Source organism: Euprymna scolopes, chromosome 4 (genome assembly GCF_053919585.1).
Source record: "Euprymna scolopes isolate OS-2025 chromosome 4, ASM5391958v1, whole genome shotgun sequence".
NCBI lineage: Eukaryota > Metazoa > Mollusca > Cephalopoda > Sepiida > Sepiolidae > Euprymna > Euprymna scolopes.
In genome coordinates this window covers 807,289-821,245 of record NC_136485.1, presented here as the reverse complement: position 1 = coordinate 821,245, position 13,957 = coordinate 807,289, and the positions used below count along the sequence as shown (strand labels likewise).

Genomic DNA, 13,957 nt, shown 5'->3' with positions numbered 1-13,957 from the left:
CCCAAACGCTGAAATAAAACCAGAAAAAAATCATTTTTATTATTTTTTTTATCATTTATATTTATTATTCGAGGCCGCTATATTGCTTTTAAAGTTTGGCCTTGCTAAGGTTTAGTAGATTGGCCTTTTTAAGCACTTTCATGAACTATGTTTTTGGCCACCATATTTTTTTTTGTAATGAAAGAGCATAAAAAGGCCAAATTTAGCCTTAAAAAAGCCAATCTACCAAACCTAAAAAAGGTCACATTTTAAACGTGTAAGGCGTGCACATTTAGTCTAATAAAAAATGATAAAAAACATAAAAATGGTATTTATTTTGTTTTATTTTTTTGTGTCAAATAATGTTTTATATAAAAATAAATAGTTTTTATAATTTTTTTGTCTGTCAAATAATTTACGCCGCTAAACTACACATTTACCTTTATTTTTTGTAAGGGCACTTTTTTTACTGGCTTTTTTTGTAAATAAAAGAAATTTTAGATTTGCTTTTTTTTAGGGAGGGGGCTTTTCGATTTGCTTTTTATTTGTCGCTTTATGTTTCTAATGTAATCCCCCCCAAAAAAAAAAAATTTGAATTTGTCATATTTGGGGGTTAGTTTTGTTTATGAAATTGTTAGGTGAAAGTAGAGAATATTCTCATAAAAAAATTTAATTTATCGTTATTTTATGTTTCCAATATTATTCCCCCGTTTCCCCCTCTCCCTCAATCGCCAAACTTTTTAAAAGATGCTAGAGGTGACATGTCTCGTTGAACGCTTGTTGGCCAAAAAGTGGGTTCTCATCTTACGTTAAGTTTATATAGAAAAGTGATCCCCCACTCTAATATGTTATTTTTTCTTTTCAAAATTTCTAATTTTTTTGCACTTTTTTGCACTTCTGCAAACTAATAATATTTATAAAGGCTATTTAAATGTATTAGGCTGAAAAAAATTAGATCTCCATTTTTTTAGAGGTTAAATGCGTATAAAGTTACGTTTTTAATTAGAAAATTAAGTTTGTAATCGATGAAATTAACGCAAAAAAAGAAAAAAGTGTAAATTGTGGAATTTAAAGGGGGGAGTTTCATTTTTTTTAGGTATTAACCGACGCTGAATTACGTGGTAAAAATTTACCGATTTCTGTATTGTCGAAAGCAATAAAATAAAACAAACAAATGAAATATTTTCAGTTTTTTCGTGTTTTTTTTTTATATTTAAAAAAAAAAACAATAAAAGCCAAACATTTTTCTGTCTACACGGAATTATTTTTCCAGCTAGAAATTAATGAAATTACCAAATGATATTTGGTAAACGTTTTTTATGGATAGCATCTAGGGGCCAATAACTCTAAAAAAAAAACAAGTTTTAAAAAAATCGCTGTTGGAAATATTAATTCCAAAATAAATTAAATTAAATATATTATCAATATAATTGTTGTTTAAAATTTATTAAAAAAACAATTTTAAATAGAATACTTAAAATAATTCTCTCTCTAAAAACATTAACTAAGATACCGCTATTTAATAAAATCAAATTTTCTTAATGTCATATGCAAATAAGGTGATCTCTCAATTGTATATTTTTCCAAGTATCATACTATATATAGAAATGAATGAAAGATTAAAGTAAGACACGTTTTGTATATATTAATCAAATTGTGAGCAAACAAACAAACAGACAGAAATACAAATTTATATATATATATATATATGTACATATATATATACAACATCTTGCGGAATGTGAGCCGTCTTATTGCTAAAATGTTGTGATAGCCAGTGACTATTAAAATCAAATAAGTACCGACTGATTTATAACGAAAATGAAACAAACTTACAAAGGAGAAAATGAACACTTAATAAACTCGGAATTTGTGGATGGTAGTTTTGATAAAGAATGCAGTGTCCGTGTACTGGTCCACTAAGCTGCTATATAGAGAGTGTTTGTGTTTTAACATCTTGTATAAGAATGATTTGTTTTATCTGTTTTAAGACCAGAACACATCAGTTTATTTAGCAAATATGGGTTGAATAAAATCATAATTTGATACCGACATAATTGTCTAGAAAAATATTGCATTGAATTGAGTGTTTCAGTGAATGGTTTAATCAATAAGAGCCAAAATATTGTCCAACCGAAAGCAATAAAATGTGTTTGGCTTCCAGCAAATTCAATAAGAGAGAAAACTTAATGATATAATGATACTCAATAATAAGATTATTATAGATTTTTTTCATTTGTAAATAATATGATTCGTACGATGTATTTATACATCACTGAATTATGAGAAATTTCTTTTGTTTACATACATAGACATATTGATAATTGTTTTGCTGAAGTTTGATAATGCATTCAAGCACATCCATTATAACTGTTAATATGCAACTTGCTGTTAAAGTACTTCAGAGAACATTGCTACAATTGTAAAATAATCCAATCTAATTGCAATTATGCTATTGAAACTTATTAATTTGACATATTATAAATTTATGACGTAATTGAAATTTTGAATATTATTATCAAGTTCTGAAAATCAACACTTACACCTTTTATGACCTAAATTATTATGCAAGTGATTAAAATGATATTTATTGTTAATTTTAGTTTTGATGATACTATGATTGTCTGCAAAATGGAAAAAGCATGAAGTTCAATAGCACTGTTCAATAATCATGGCGTACAATAGCACTGATAATTTTGGCATTTCAAATACTTACTTTAAATATTATCCATAGTGCTAGTTCCATAGTGTTTGAAAAAGTGTATTTATGACAACAAACGAAATCCTCCACTCTCTGAGACAGATGACAGCATACTGAATATAATCAATGAACAGTTGCAATCTGGAGATATCTGGAATCTACTCCGATACTGAACTAATACGTACAAGGCGTGTTTGAATCAATTTCCACTTACTTTATACCGTTATATTTATTTATTTACAACTGAACTAATTGGTTCAACTAGGTCATAAAGGGTCAATAATGTGTACGCGCGTTTCAAAAATTATTTTATTATCACGATCACGTCAGAGCAAAACTATAAAAATTTGTGATTTCTTTCAACATATTGACTTTCTCAGTTTCAGTTTCCTATAATTTCAACTGGATATATTCGCAATCAATTCAAGAACTCTAATAATAATATTGAATAGATTTATTTCGATAGGTACAATAATAAACATCAGTATCAACAACTGATAATCGAGTTGATGATTAAACCGCTGGTGGTTCGCTATCAGTTCACCTTCCTAAATCGCAGTTTAAAATCACAACTACCTATTTCACTTTTTTTAAGTATATGTAAACTTTAGTCACGTGTTCAAGTCACTTCACAACAAGACGGAACTAAGAGACTAAATAAAATGGTTTCAATAATGAGGATAAGCAAAAGATGAAATTCACATAAAAATCATAAACAGATGAAATTATACACAAAAAAGAGTCTACATCATGAAATAATATTGAAGATTATCATTGCCTATATTATATAATGTTTTTTAAGAAACATATTTAAATATGATTTATGGTGTTCACCGAATTATGTTCCACTTACACTCTAATAAAAAAAACGATATTTTATTTTATATTTTAGGTTTCTCCCTACAAAGCACATGTCTTTTGCCAAAGTATACCCTTAGAAATATATACGTAAACATGAATAAAAATCACAATAGTTCACTTTGTCTACTTCGCATTACGCTTTGATAATTATTTCGATTATTTCACCGATATTTCAATTACACAAACAATCAAGTAATAACTAAGTGTAAAGACTTACCTGATATCTTTTGGTAAGGCTTGAATGACGTTGTGTTCTTGTAACAAAGTCCTCCAATTAACATGGCGATCATTAAAAGACCAACCACAATCAATATTAGAACTGTGAGGGTCGTGTCATTCAAAGATGATTTTTCACTTTCATCATCGTCTCTGCTTTTCGAAGTACCTGTAAAACACGGTTCATATATTTACAATAGAATAGTAACAAATGTGTGTATTACTACATTATCAAGGACATTATAGCAGTTTATATGAAGTCAAACAATTCCTGAATAATTATGATAAAAAGTGCTATAATATCTAACTGTAATTCGTTGAAATTATTTTTATAAAACAAATTTTTATGCATTAATGCTAAAATCAGTATTTACATAAAATTAGATAAGTGTATATCTCAACATTTATGAAGCTAAGCATATCTGTATGAGTGTATATTTATATGTACATGGTTAACTTTGTAAAATATTGAAATACAACTGTTATGCATAATGATAGATATTATGAGTTATATTTAGTTTAATTTAATTTTATGTAAATAGGACAAATGAGAATGTTATTCAAATATCTCCGATCTTTTTCGAAATTTTAATATTATCTATTAGACATAGATTAAAGACGACTCCACAATTTTCAGTTTCCTTTAAGCGTTTTAAAGGGTTTTTAGACGGTGTAATATTGATAGTACTTGCCATTTGAAAATTCAAATATTTCAGAGTTGCATATAATTTCATCTATAATCATTAGACAATAATCAGGAAAAAGTCTCTGAATTTATATTTAATCTTAAGATGTTTTAGGTTTACGCCTTAAATTCAAAGCATTTTCTAGAATCAACGTTCAGTAATGGGTTTTGATTATAATTTAAAACAAGATTTTGGAAATAAAATATATAGCTTTTAATATTAGTAAGCAGAGTAAAAGCAGTTCAAAATGTTCGAGGCATTAATTTTATCCGTTTTAGAGCAGGTATTCTTCTAGTTTTATTATAATATTGAAGCTGTAGCACCGTTAGACAATCCTCCCTTGCCTATTGCGGTTAATGTTTTGCAGAGTAATACGTGATATGTGAAAATCATAGGAATTAAAATAAAATATTTATTTAAATATATAAAGGAACTATGAAATAAACATTTCAAACACAATGCAAAATTGCGTTCCTGATTTTTTTAGATGACGATTTTTTTATTCGTATTACTTGGATTCATCGGACTTCTGTTCTCATCTTGAGTGTTATTTTCACGCCTCGGTTGATATAACCTCCTATCTTCTTGTAGAATTCGGGAATTTGGACGAAATTTCGAACGAATTATTTATAAATAATAGATAATATATAAAGTAATAAGTAAAAACAATGATATAGATATAAATATGTACAGTAATATATAACAATAATAATTAGTAAAGAAATGGTGATATTCACAACTAGAAATTAAAATGGGTTTAAGGCTTCCAAATTTGTACTAGAATTGTCCACAAGGACCCGTGACGCACTGGTTAGAGTACTTGGAAAAATCAATTTTAAAAGTGATATTCTCCTGGAGGTTGAAGTTTGAAGGTTCAATTCTCAATGAGGGCGAACGAAAAATACGAATTACTTAGGACCTTTATTCATGGCTAACGGAATATGCAAGCCCTGTTCGGTTGAAAATTCCGTCTAAATTTCCGAGTCCGATAGAATACACCTGAAGATGATCGAATGCTACAGCTACCGAAACGTTATGAAAATGACACTCAAGATGAAAGCAGTAGACCGATAAATACAAATAATACGAACGGTATAAAATGCGTTTATTGGATATTGTATTAACAAGTGACGTATTAGAAGCAATAACAATACAGTTATTTATACGCAGTATAAATCATTCACATTCTTTCATTAATCTCCAAACATACATTATTTATTTAAGAAAATTTTTAATATTTTGATTGAATTTAAAATCATGCGATTTAAAAATTATGCTCAAAAATATAAATATATATTTTTCCGTGTCCATGATGTGAGAATTGCGATGTAGTGAAAAGCGATATAGCGATATAGCGATAGATCACTGTACTTATGATTTGAATTGCAAGTGCTATACCGAGAACCACAGTGACTAGCAGAGGCATAGAATATTGTTTTTACGTATCGACTATTAAACTAAATTTCTAATCAGTAGTTTCTATCAGCCACTGAAAAAACAGTGATATTAATTACCGAAAATTCGCACGCATTATAAAAACCCAAACACTTTTTCACGTTTTCGCTACTTTTTCTTTCATTGATAACACACTTGCTTACGACACTTTTTACTTAGGTCTTGTATGCCTAAATGTCTCTCGGCAGAAAGAACATTTATAATGGGACTTTCCATAACTACTAAACACTGTGGCAGCATATATAAACTATTAACGAACGCATGTATGCAGTTCATACATGCAAACTCCAAAAGAGATACGCTAATATACTCACACGTCTCCAATGCCAACCCCATTTAAACATACGTAAACATACTAGGTGAAAGTCGAAGTTAACATGTGTACTCAATTTATTCTTACCAATAAAACAATTTCTTTTACCAAGAACATTCTCGAATATATTAAACTCGTATTCTTTACGAACTCTATTATTAAAAATTTCTCATAAAAAAACAAATGAATTGCTTTTATATTGACATACATTTTCATGCCTTCATTTAGTTAATAACTATCTTCGATATTATTGAATGAGATGCTATTAATAAGTTTCCAGACTTTTCTCCTATGCACACTTTTATTGATAATACACACATGAACCTCTAGCCTTCTTCGAAGTAATCATCGCTGGCTGCAATGCACTTGTTATACCGTTTCAGCAACTTTTAGAAGGTACCATGGAAGTCCTCTTGTATGAGCGTGTCAATGACTCTCGTAGCAGCCTCTTTCATCTCCTCAATTGTCTCAGAACGATTGTTATATATTCAGGGGAGTCATAAAGGAGATTTTGTCAAGGAGATTCGTGTACGTGATCGTCTAGTTTCTAATGGTTTTATTTTTGATGTCTTCGTGGGTGTGTGTTTGTGTGCATGCATTTCTTAACATACCTTTATTCATGTGTCGTCGGTTGTTCCTCTGGTTTTCATTGTCTCTTGGAGGGGAGCTGGCCTGTTGGATGAAGAATTCACTCCAAGACGATGAAATGGTTTTATAGTTTTTTATTCACCTTCCAAAGGTCGACACAGAATGGAGGTGAACCTTGCTTGTTTGATGATACACGTCAGCGTCCTCCCCAGCCCAGGGGGGGGACAGCTGAAAAGCCGTCTGTCTTATTCAACACCCGAAAACCCAACTGCCAAGAAAGAATCAGCTAACCTCATCACATGATACCACGTCATCTGGTCAGCTGACCCTTCTTTTGCAAACGTGTCCACTGTCCACGTTATTCACCTCTCTCTCTCTCTCTCTCCCTCTCCCTCTCTCTTTCTCTATTCTCTAATAGAGACACACAGAGAGAAAATAGAAAGAGTAAGAAAGCCAGAGAGGGGGGGAGAGATGCTCTTTAACATTCCTCCACCCCTTTTTTATCAAAATGTATGGCAAGCCATACATTTTTAATAACTAACTAACTAAAAAAAAATAATTATGTCCGAAGTACATCTTTATTTTTTCACTTTCCGGACTCACCCCTTTTCCAAGAAAGATCAGGCACCAGTACTCTTCTACAACACTATCAACCCTTCTGCTGCTTCTCAAAAGTCCCTCCTAGACATTAACTTGCTTCCAAGTTAGACAAAGATACAGCTTTGCAGATATACATCTTGTCTAGGCGGTCGCATTGTTGGATATTTTCCACTGACTCTGCTCTTTATTTGGACCACTTGGCCAAACAAATGGAGACTCCATTTTCGATCACTTTTTCGAAATGGGGCCAGCATATCGCAATTACGACCAGAACGTCGGATGCTCCATGTTGGTGGTAGCTTTATCGCATGGGGACTCGAACCCCAGACCCTCAGATTAAAAGTCTGATGCTCTACCGACCCAACCATCCCACTCGCGTTCTCGACTTTCAGCATAGGCCTAAGTCCCAGTTTTTTTTTCCTTTACTGTAATGCCCTGACGTCTTTCTCTGAGTGGTCCTATTACTGGAGCTTTGTTCTATTCAATCTACTACTTCGGGACTTCACAAAGCTCTTCTACTAACTCCCTTGGTTGGTCTAAGTCAAGATACGCCTTCACACTGATTCACTCGGAGCCTGTTTGAGTTCCTGGAACCCGACAAGATACGGAATCATCACTCCCTAACTAATGCGCCATCGATTTCTAACTAAGTAGTTTTCCCTTTGTGATTTTTCCGCATTCCCAGCAAGTCCCAAGATTCCAACCCAGATATCCCTCACACATTCCTCTAAAAAAATTAAAAAATAATAAGGCTCTATCTTGTCCCTTACGTAATCTGCATCTTTCCCTTTCTTCTATCTCCCCGTGATTAGGCTTGGTACCGACTGTCCAGTCGCTCCGTACCCTGAGGAATTATCGCGACCTCGCACGCCAGACTTTTGTTGGACAAGACTTATTGCCGTTGCTTGGGCCTACGTGGCATCTTCCAACTCACTGGAACCACTAGTATTGTTTTAACAGGGTTCTCATTACTCTAAAATAGTATTTCCCCTGCCAAATTTTCTAATTTGTGACAATACCGTGGCTTATAAAAAAAAAATAAAACAACAGAAAAAACTGCTTTCTACAGCCTAATCGCCTTGTAATTCTCATGAAAAAAAAATGCAACTACGCGCTAAACGTCCCTAAAATATAACTAAACCAACCAAATCTATTCCAAAATAATTTAATTTAATAATACCAATTAAATTCACCCAGCATGGGTTTTTTCTAATTTTGGTACCTTTAATTCACAATATGGTAACATTTTATTTTCCTAAGTACTTGCATACATATTTCATTCATCTTCTCTTGAGCGATTCGTAACATAATGGCCACGTCAGCCATTGCACCCCCTCTGCCCCTTACACCATGTCAGAGGGCATTTCATTTGCTCCCTGAAGTTGATTACAACTAGATCCGCTCACGCTGGACAGAATACATTCCGTTTACTGCTATGTCAGAAAAAACTTTTTTTTTCCAAAGTCGGTAAGCGCAACCTGCCTTGAAGACACATAGCTTCACGGAAAACATCGGATTTCCACACACGAAGTACTTAAACTTGCTCCATGTTGATTCTACTCGAAATCAACAGAAATCACGATAAAAAAATAAAATTCGAATCACTTCTCGAGAATAATGAAATTAATAACTACCCATGTAATTCAACACCTCTCCAAAATTCTAACATGCTTGCCACAGAAATTAAATTCCATTCACGCCCCACTTTTTTTCTTTCATTTCTTCATATAGTTTATTTAACCCTATATTTATCCTTTTTTTTTCTACCTTACTTATGTGGTCAAAACGTCACTCATGTCGAATAGAACATTTATTCTACTTTTCGAAAATTAAAATTAATACCGACTGAACCTTTGACTCTTCCGAAACTTTTTTTTTTATTATTATTATTTATTACACTGTTTAAATCTTATTTCTTTCTCTTTTTCCCTATTTTATTATTACTGTTATGATTATTAATTAACAGCACGTTCTTTCTTTTATTAATCATTCTTTCAATAGACCCCACAAGCAAAGATTTCACCTCACCATTCTGCGAAAAAAAATACATGTCAAAGAACAAGAAAATTCTGCCAATACCATTTGACAACACATCAATTACATAAAAATAATAAATTAAAAAAATACAAAAATATCCTATAAGCAATCACAAAGTCCCATCTTAGCAATAACAAAAATCCAAACAACAAAATTTTGTCCACGTCAGCAAGTAGGTCGGCTGCATAGTGCATCATCTTTTACCATTCCACAGAATTCAAAATTAAAGAAAAACCACAGTCGTTTACAAAAAAATACCTAGACATTTACAATTAAAATACAGTCGTTTCTAAAATAAAATAAAACGACTCACTTATAAAGTCTCAGACAACTCGATGGAACTAAAATTGTCCATGTAAGAAAAAAAAAATTCCTAAGAAATAAAATCGTTCAATTAGTGAAAAAAGGAAAAAAAAATCACATTTCAGAACCTATCCATTGTTTTTCATCAAAAGTACATATTGTTTTTCATTAAAAGTTATATTTAGTTCACAATTTAAAAATGACACGAAATATTCATAACACATATTTTTGATTGACATGTTTATCTTTGTGGTAAGGCTCGTTTCTTTTTGGTTTTCTCACTGGCCGTTGTTATAAATCTACAAAATAAGGTCATTTTTCGTTTTCCCTTCTAATTTTGACATTAAGTGATATTTTTCTTCGTTCATAACGAGTTAATTCCCAATACGATAAATATTTTTTTTAACTATTTTCTATATATAAAGTTTTACATCTGTGTGTCTGTATGTCTTCCTTTTCTTTCTTCGTGAAAAGGTTGTACGTGTGTATTGCTTTTCTTTTTTTTTTTAAATCATTTTTCTAATTCGCCTAGTGTTTTAATGGACCCTACGTTGTTGTGTGTTGATTTCTATTTTTTTTTTACTGTTCTTTCTTTTTCTTTTTTTTTCCATACATTTTATTGTTTTTTCTTGTCCTTTTTTTTTCTTTTTTTTTTAGTCTATTTCTTTTTTCTTGACACTAAATCTCCATGCTTCCACGTTGTATTTTCTTAAACACAGGTTCGATTATCGCATCGGTGATGCGACTTAGTCACGAGCACCAAAACGAATATGTTATATATTCAGGGGAGTCATAAAGGAGATTTTGTCAAGGAGATTCGTGTACGTGATCGTCTAGTTTCTAATGGTTTTATTTTTGATGTCTTCGTGGGTGTGTGTTTGTGTGCATGCATTTCTTAACATACCTTTATTCATGTGTCGTCGGTTGTTCCTCTGGTTTTCATTGTCTCTTGGAGGGGAGCTGGCCTGTTGGATGAAGAATTCACTCCAAGACGATGAAATGGTTTTATAGTTTTTTATTCACCTTCCAAAGGTCGACACAGAATGGAGGTGAACCTTGCTTGTTTGATGATACACGTCAGCGTCCTCCCCAGCCCAGGGGGGGGGACAGCTGAAAAGCCGTCTGTCTTATTCAACACCCGAAAACCCAACTGCCAAGAAAGAATCAGCTAACCTCATCACATGATACCACGTCATCTGGTCAGCTGACCCTTCTTTTGCAAACGTGTCCACTGTCCACGTTATTCACCTCTCTCTCTCTCTCTCTCTCCCTCTCCCTCTCTCTTTCTCTATTCTCTAATAGAGACACACAGAGAGAAAATAGAAAGAGTAAGAAAGCCAGAGAGGGGGGGAGAGATGCTCTTTAACACGATAGCCTCTAAGGTTTTACTTGAGCTTAGGGAATAACTAAAAGTCACATAGAGCAAGGTCTGAACTATAGGGAGGGTGAGGATCTGAGCTGCCCAACTTGGTCAAATAGTCTGTGACAAGGTTGAAGTTGTGGACTGGTGCGTTGTCCTGATGGAAATGCTACTGCCCCGATTTGAAGAGTGCTGGCCACTTCCGACAGAATCTTTTCCTGAACTCTCTTTAAAGCTGGCATCAAACTGTTCACTTATTGTCTCTATAGACACACAAAGGTCCTTATCCATGAAATTCTTTATTTGGCCATTCAACTCTGATATTCGGGCTTCCTTACTCCTTTCACACCTCTCACCATCCCCCACAGGCTCCCAGCCTTTCTTGAATCTCTGATGTCACTCACAAACTGATGGTCGATTTATGCAAGATAGTCCAATACCAGTCTGAAGTTTTCCATAAGTTTTGTGGTAATTTTCTAAACTTAAAACATAATTTTATTGCATATATATATATATATAGAGAGAGAGAGCGAGAGAGAGAGAGAGAGAGAAAGAAAGAGAGAGAGGGGAGGAGAAAGAGAGAGAGAAAGAAAGTAAGAAAGAGAGAGAAAATGTATGTATATTGTGTATTTATGCATTTATATCTATGTGTATCTGTTTGCATCGGTGTATCCTGTAATTTTTATAGAAATATATTCTTACTCAATTTACCTTTATTATGATACAAATTATGTTTTCGTTTGTTCTGGACTGGCTTGCCGAGTGCATATTTATAAGCAAATACTATGTCTGTGTTCGTCTATATGTGTAATGAATTTGTGTGTTTTAACCACTAGTTTAAAGAAACATGCGAGCTAAAATTTGACATAAAATAATACCATTTAAGTCGCTTATTTTAGCAATAATAATATTAATATAAGAAAATACGTTCTACAGTATATTCGAATCACTGTATCGTGATGGCATACTTAATATCAGAAAATTTGAGAGCATAAATACATGTAAATAATAGGAAGAAAAAGGTTAAACAAAATACTCAAGTTCTCCTGAACCAACGAAAATAGATACTTTATGGGGTAACATGTCGGAAAATGAGCATTCTTAAACTGTCCATATCTAAAGGTATTGTGACCTTAGAACGGTCAATAATAAATAACATGGTGATATATATATATATATATATATATATATATATATATATGCATTTATATATATGCATAAATATATTGTGTATGTAGAGAGAGAGCATTTATAGCAACTCCTGACGATGTTTTCTTCCTCTTTTAACTGAAAAATCTATATATACTTATATTTACTTGATCTTGACGATAACTTTCCTTCTATATACACTCCTGATCAAAAATTTAAGACCACTAGAAAATCTTTTTAGTTAATCGGCCAAACAGTTAGAAGATTCAAATAAAATTTTAACCGTTAGTTAGCTTGTATTTTAGATATAATTACATTTGTTAATGCAGATATATTCAGACATATACACACCCGCATATGAAAACATACATGTATATATACCTATACACACATATACATATGTGTACATATATAAGGTTGACGGGAAAGTTTTTGCGGGCTTTTTTATTTTGATTTTAAATGATGTATTTTAAAGTTAGTTTTTCATTATAATACCTTTACTTTTTAAAAGGGTTTTTCGCGCTATCTAATCGTTTAAATTACAATCGTTTTAAAACAACTATGTCTTCTTTTCAGAAAGTTGGATACAATATGGAAAAAAAAGAGAATTCGCACAATTTTATTATTTCAATTCAAGCTAGGCTAAAACAACTGCTGAAAGCGTTTGGCCCGAGAACCACTACTGAATCCACAGCACAATGTTGGTTTTAGAAATTTCGTTGCAGCGACAAGTCTTGAAGATGCCATCGACAAGGATCAGCTAAGAGCCTTAGTCGAAGGCAATCCACACACAAATGTTCGAGAATTTGTTTCTGAATCAGACGTTCACGACGATTTCCAGACACTTAAAAAAGATTGGAGAGACAAAAGTGCCTCGTGAATTGAACGACAACCAAAAGAAGGTCGTTATGAAGTGTCATCTTCCCTTCTTTTATGCTACAAAAACGGCTCTGTTTCTCGACCGAGTGATGAATTACGATGAAAATTGGGTTCTTTGTGACAACCGGCGACGTTCTGCTTAATGGTTAGACGTCGACGAAGTTTCACGACACTTCCAGAAACCAGAGTTTCACGAAAACAAAGTCATGCTCACTGGTTGGTGGTTTTCGACCGGTGTCATCCATTACAGTTTTTTTAATGCAGGCGAAACTGTTACGGCAGAGAAGTACTGTCAACAAGTGGATAAAATGCATCAAAACTTCGACAATAACACCCAGCATTAGTAAAAAGAAAAGGCCCAATTCTTCCTCACGACAATGTTTGACCGCACGTGGCTAAACTATCCTGCAGAAGTTGAACGAATAAAGCTACGAAACTCTACCTAATCCGCCATAATCTCCAAACCTTTCACATACTGACCACCACTTTTTCAAGCATCTCAGCAACTTACTGTGAAATGCTTCAAAAACATAAGCGATATCAAAAACATAAACGATATCAAAAACATAAACGATATCAAAAACGTAAGCGATATCAAAAACATAAACGATATCAAAAACATAAACGATATCAAAAAAATAAGCGATATCAAAAACATAAACGATATCAAAAACCTAAACGATATCAAAAACATAAACCATATCAAAAACATAAACGATATCAAAAACGTAAGCGATATCAAAAACATAAACGATATCAAAAACATAAACGATATCAAAAACATAAACGATATCACAAAACATAAACGATATCAAAAACGTAAGCGATAT

The 13,957-nt window shown here is 32.5% G+C and overlaps 1 protein-coding gene across 1 annotated transcript in view; it reads right to left on the bottom strand.

Moving 5' to 3' along the window:
- LOC145266413 (uncharacterized) overlaps window positions 1–13,957 on the bottom strand; it is a 445,667-nt gene that overhangs the window by 244,994 nt on the left and 186,716 nt on the right. The window contains exon 6 of the mRNA XM_080122081.1: window positions 3,759–3,926. Coding sequence (XP_079978207.1) covers window positions 3,759–3,926 — 168 coding nt within the window. The remainder of the gene's footprint in view (window positions 1–3,758; window positions 3,927–13,957) is intronic.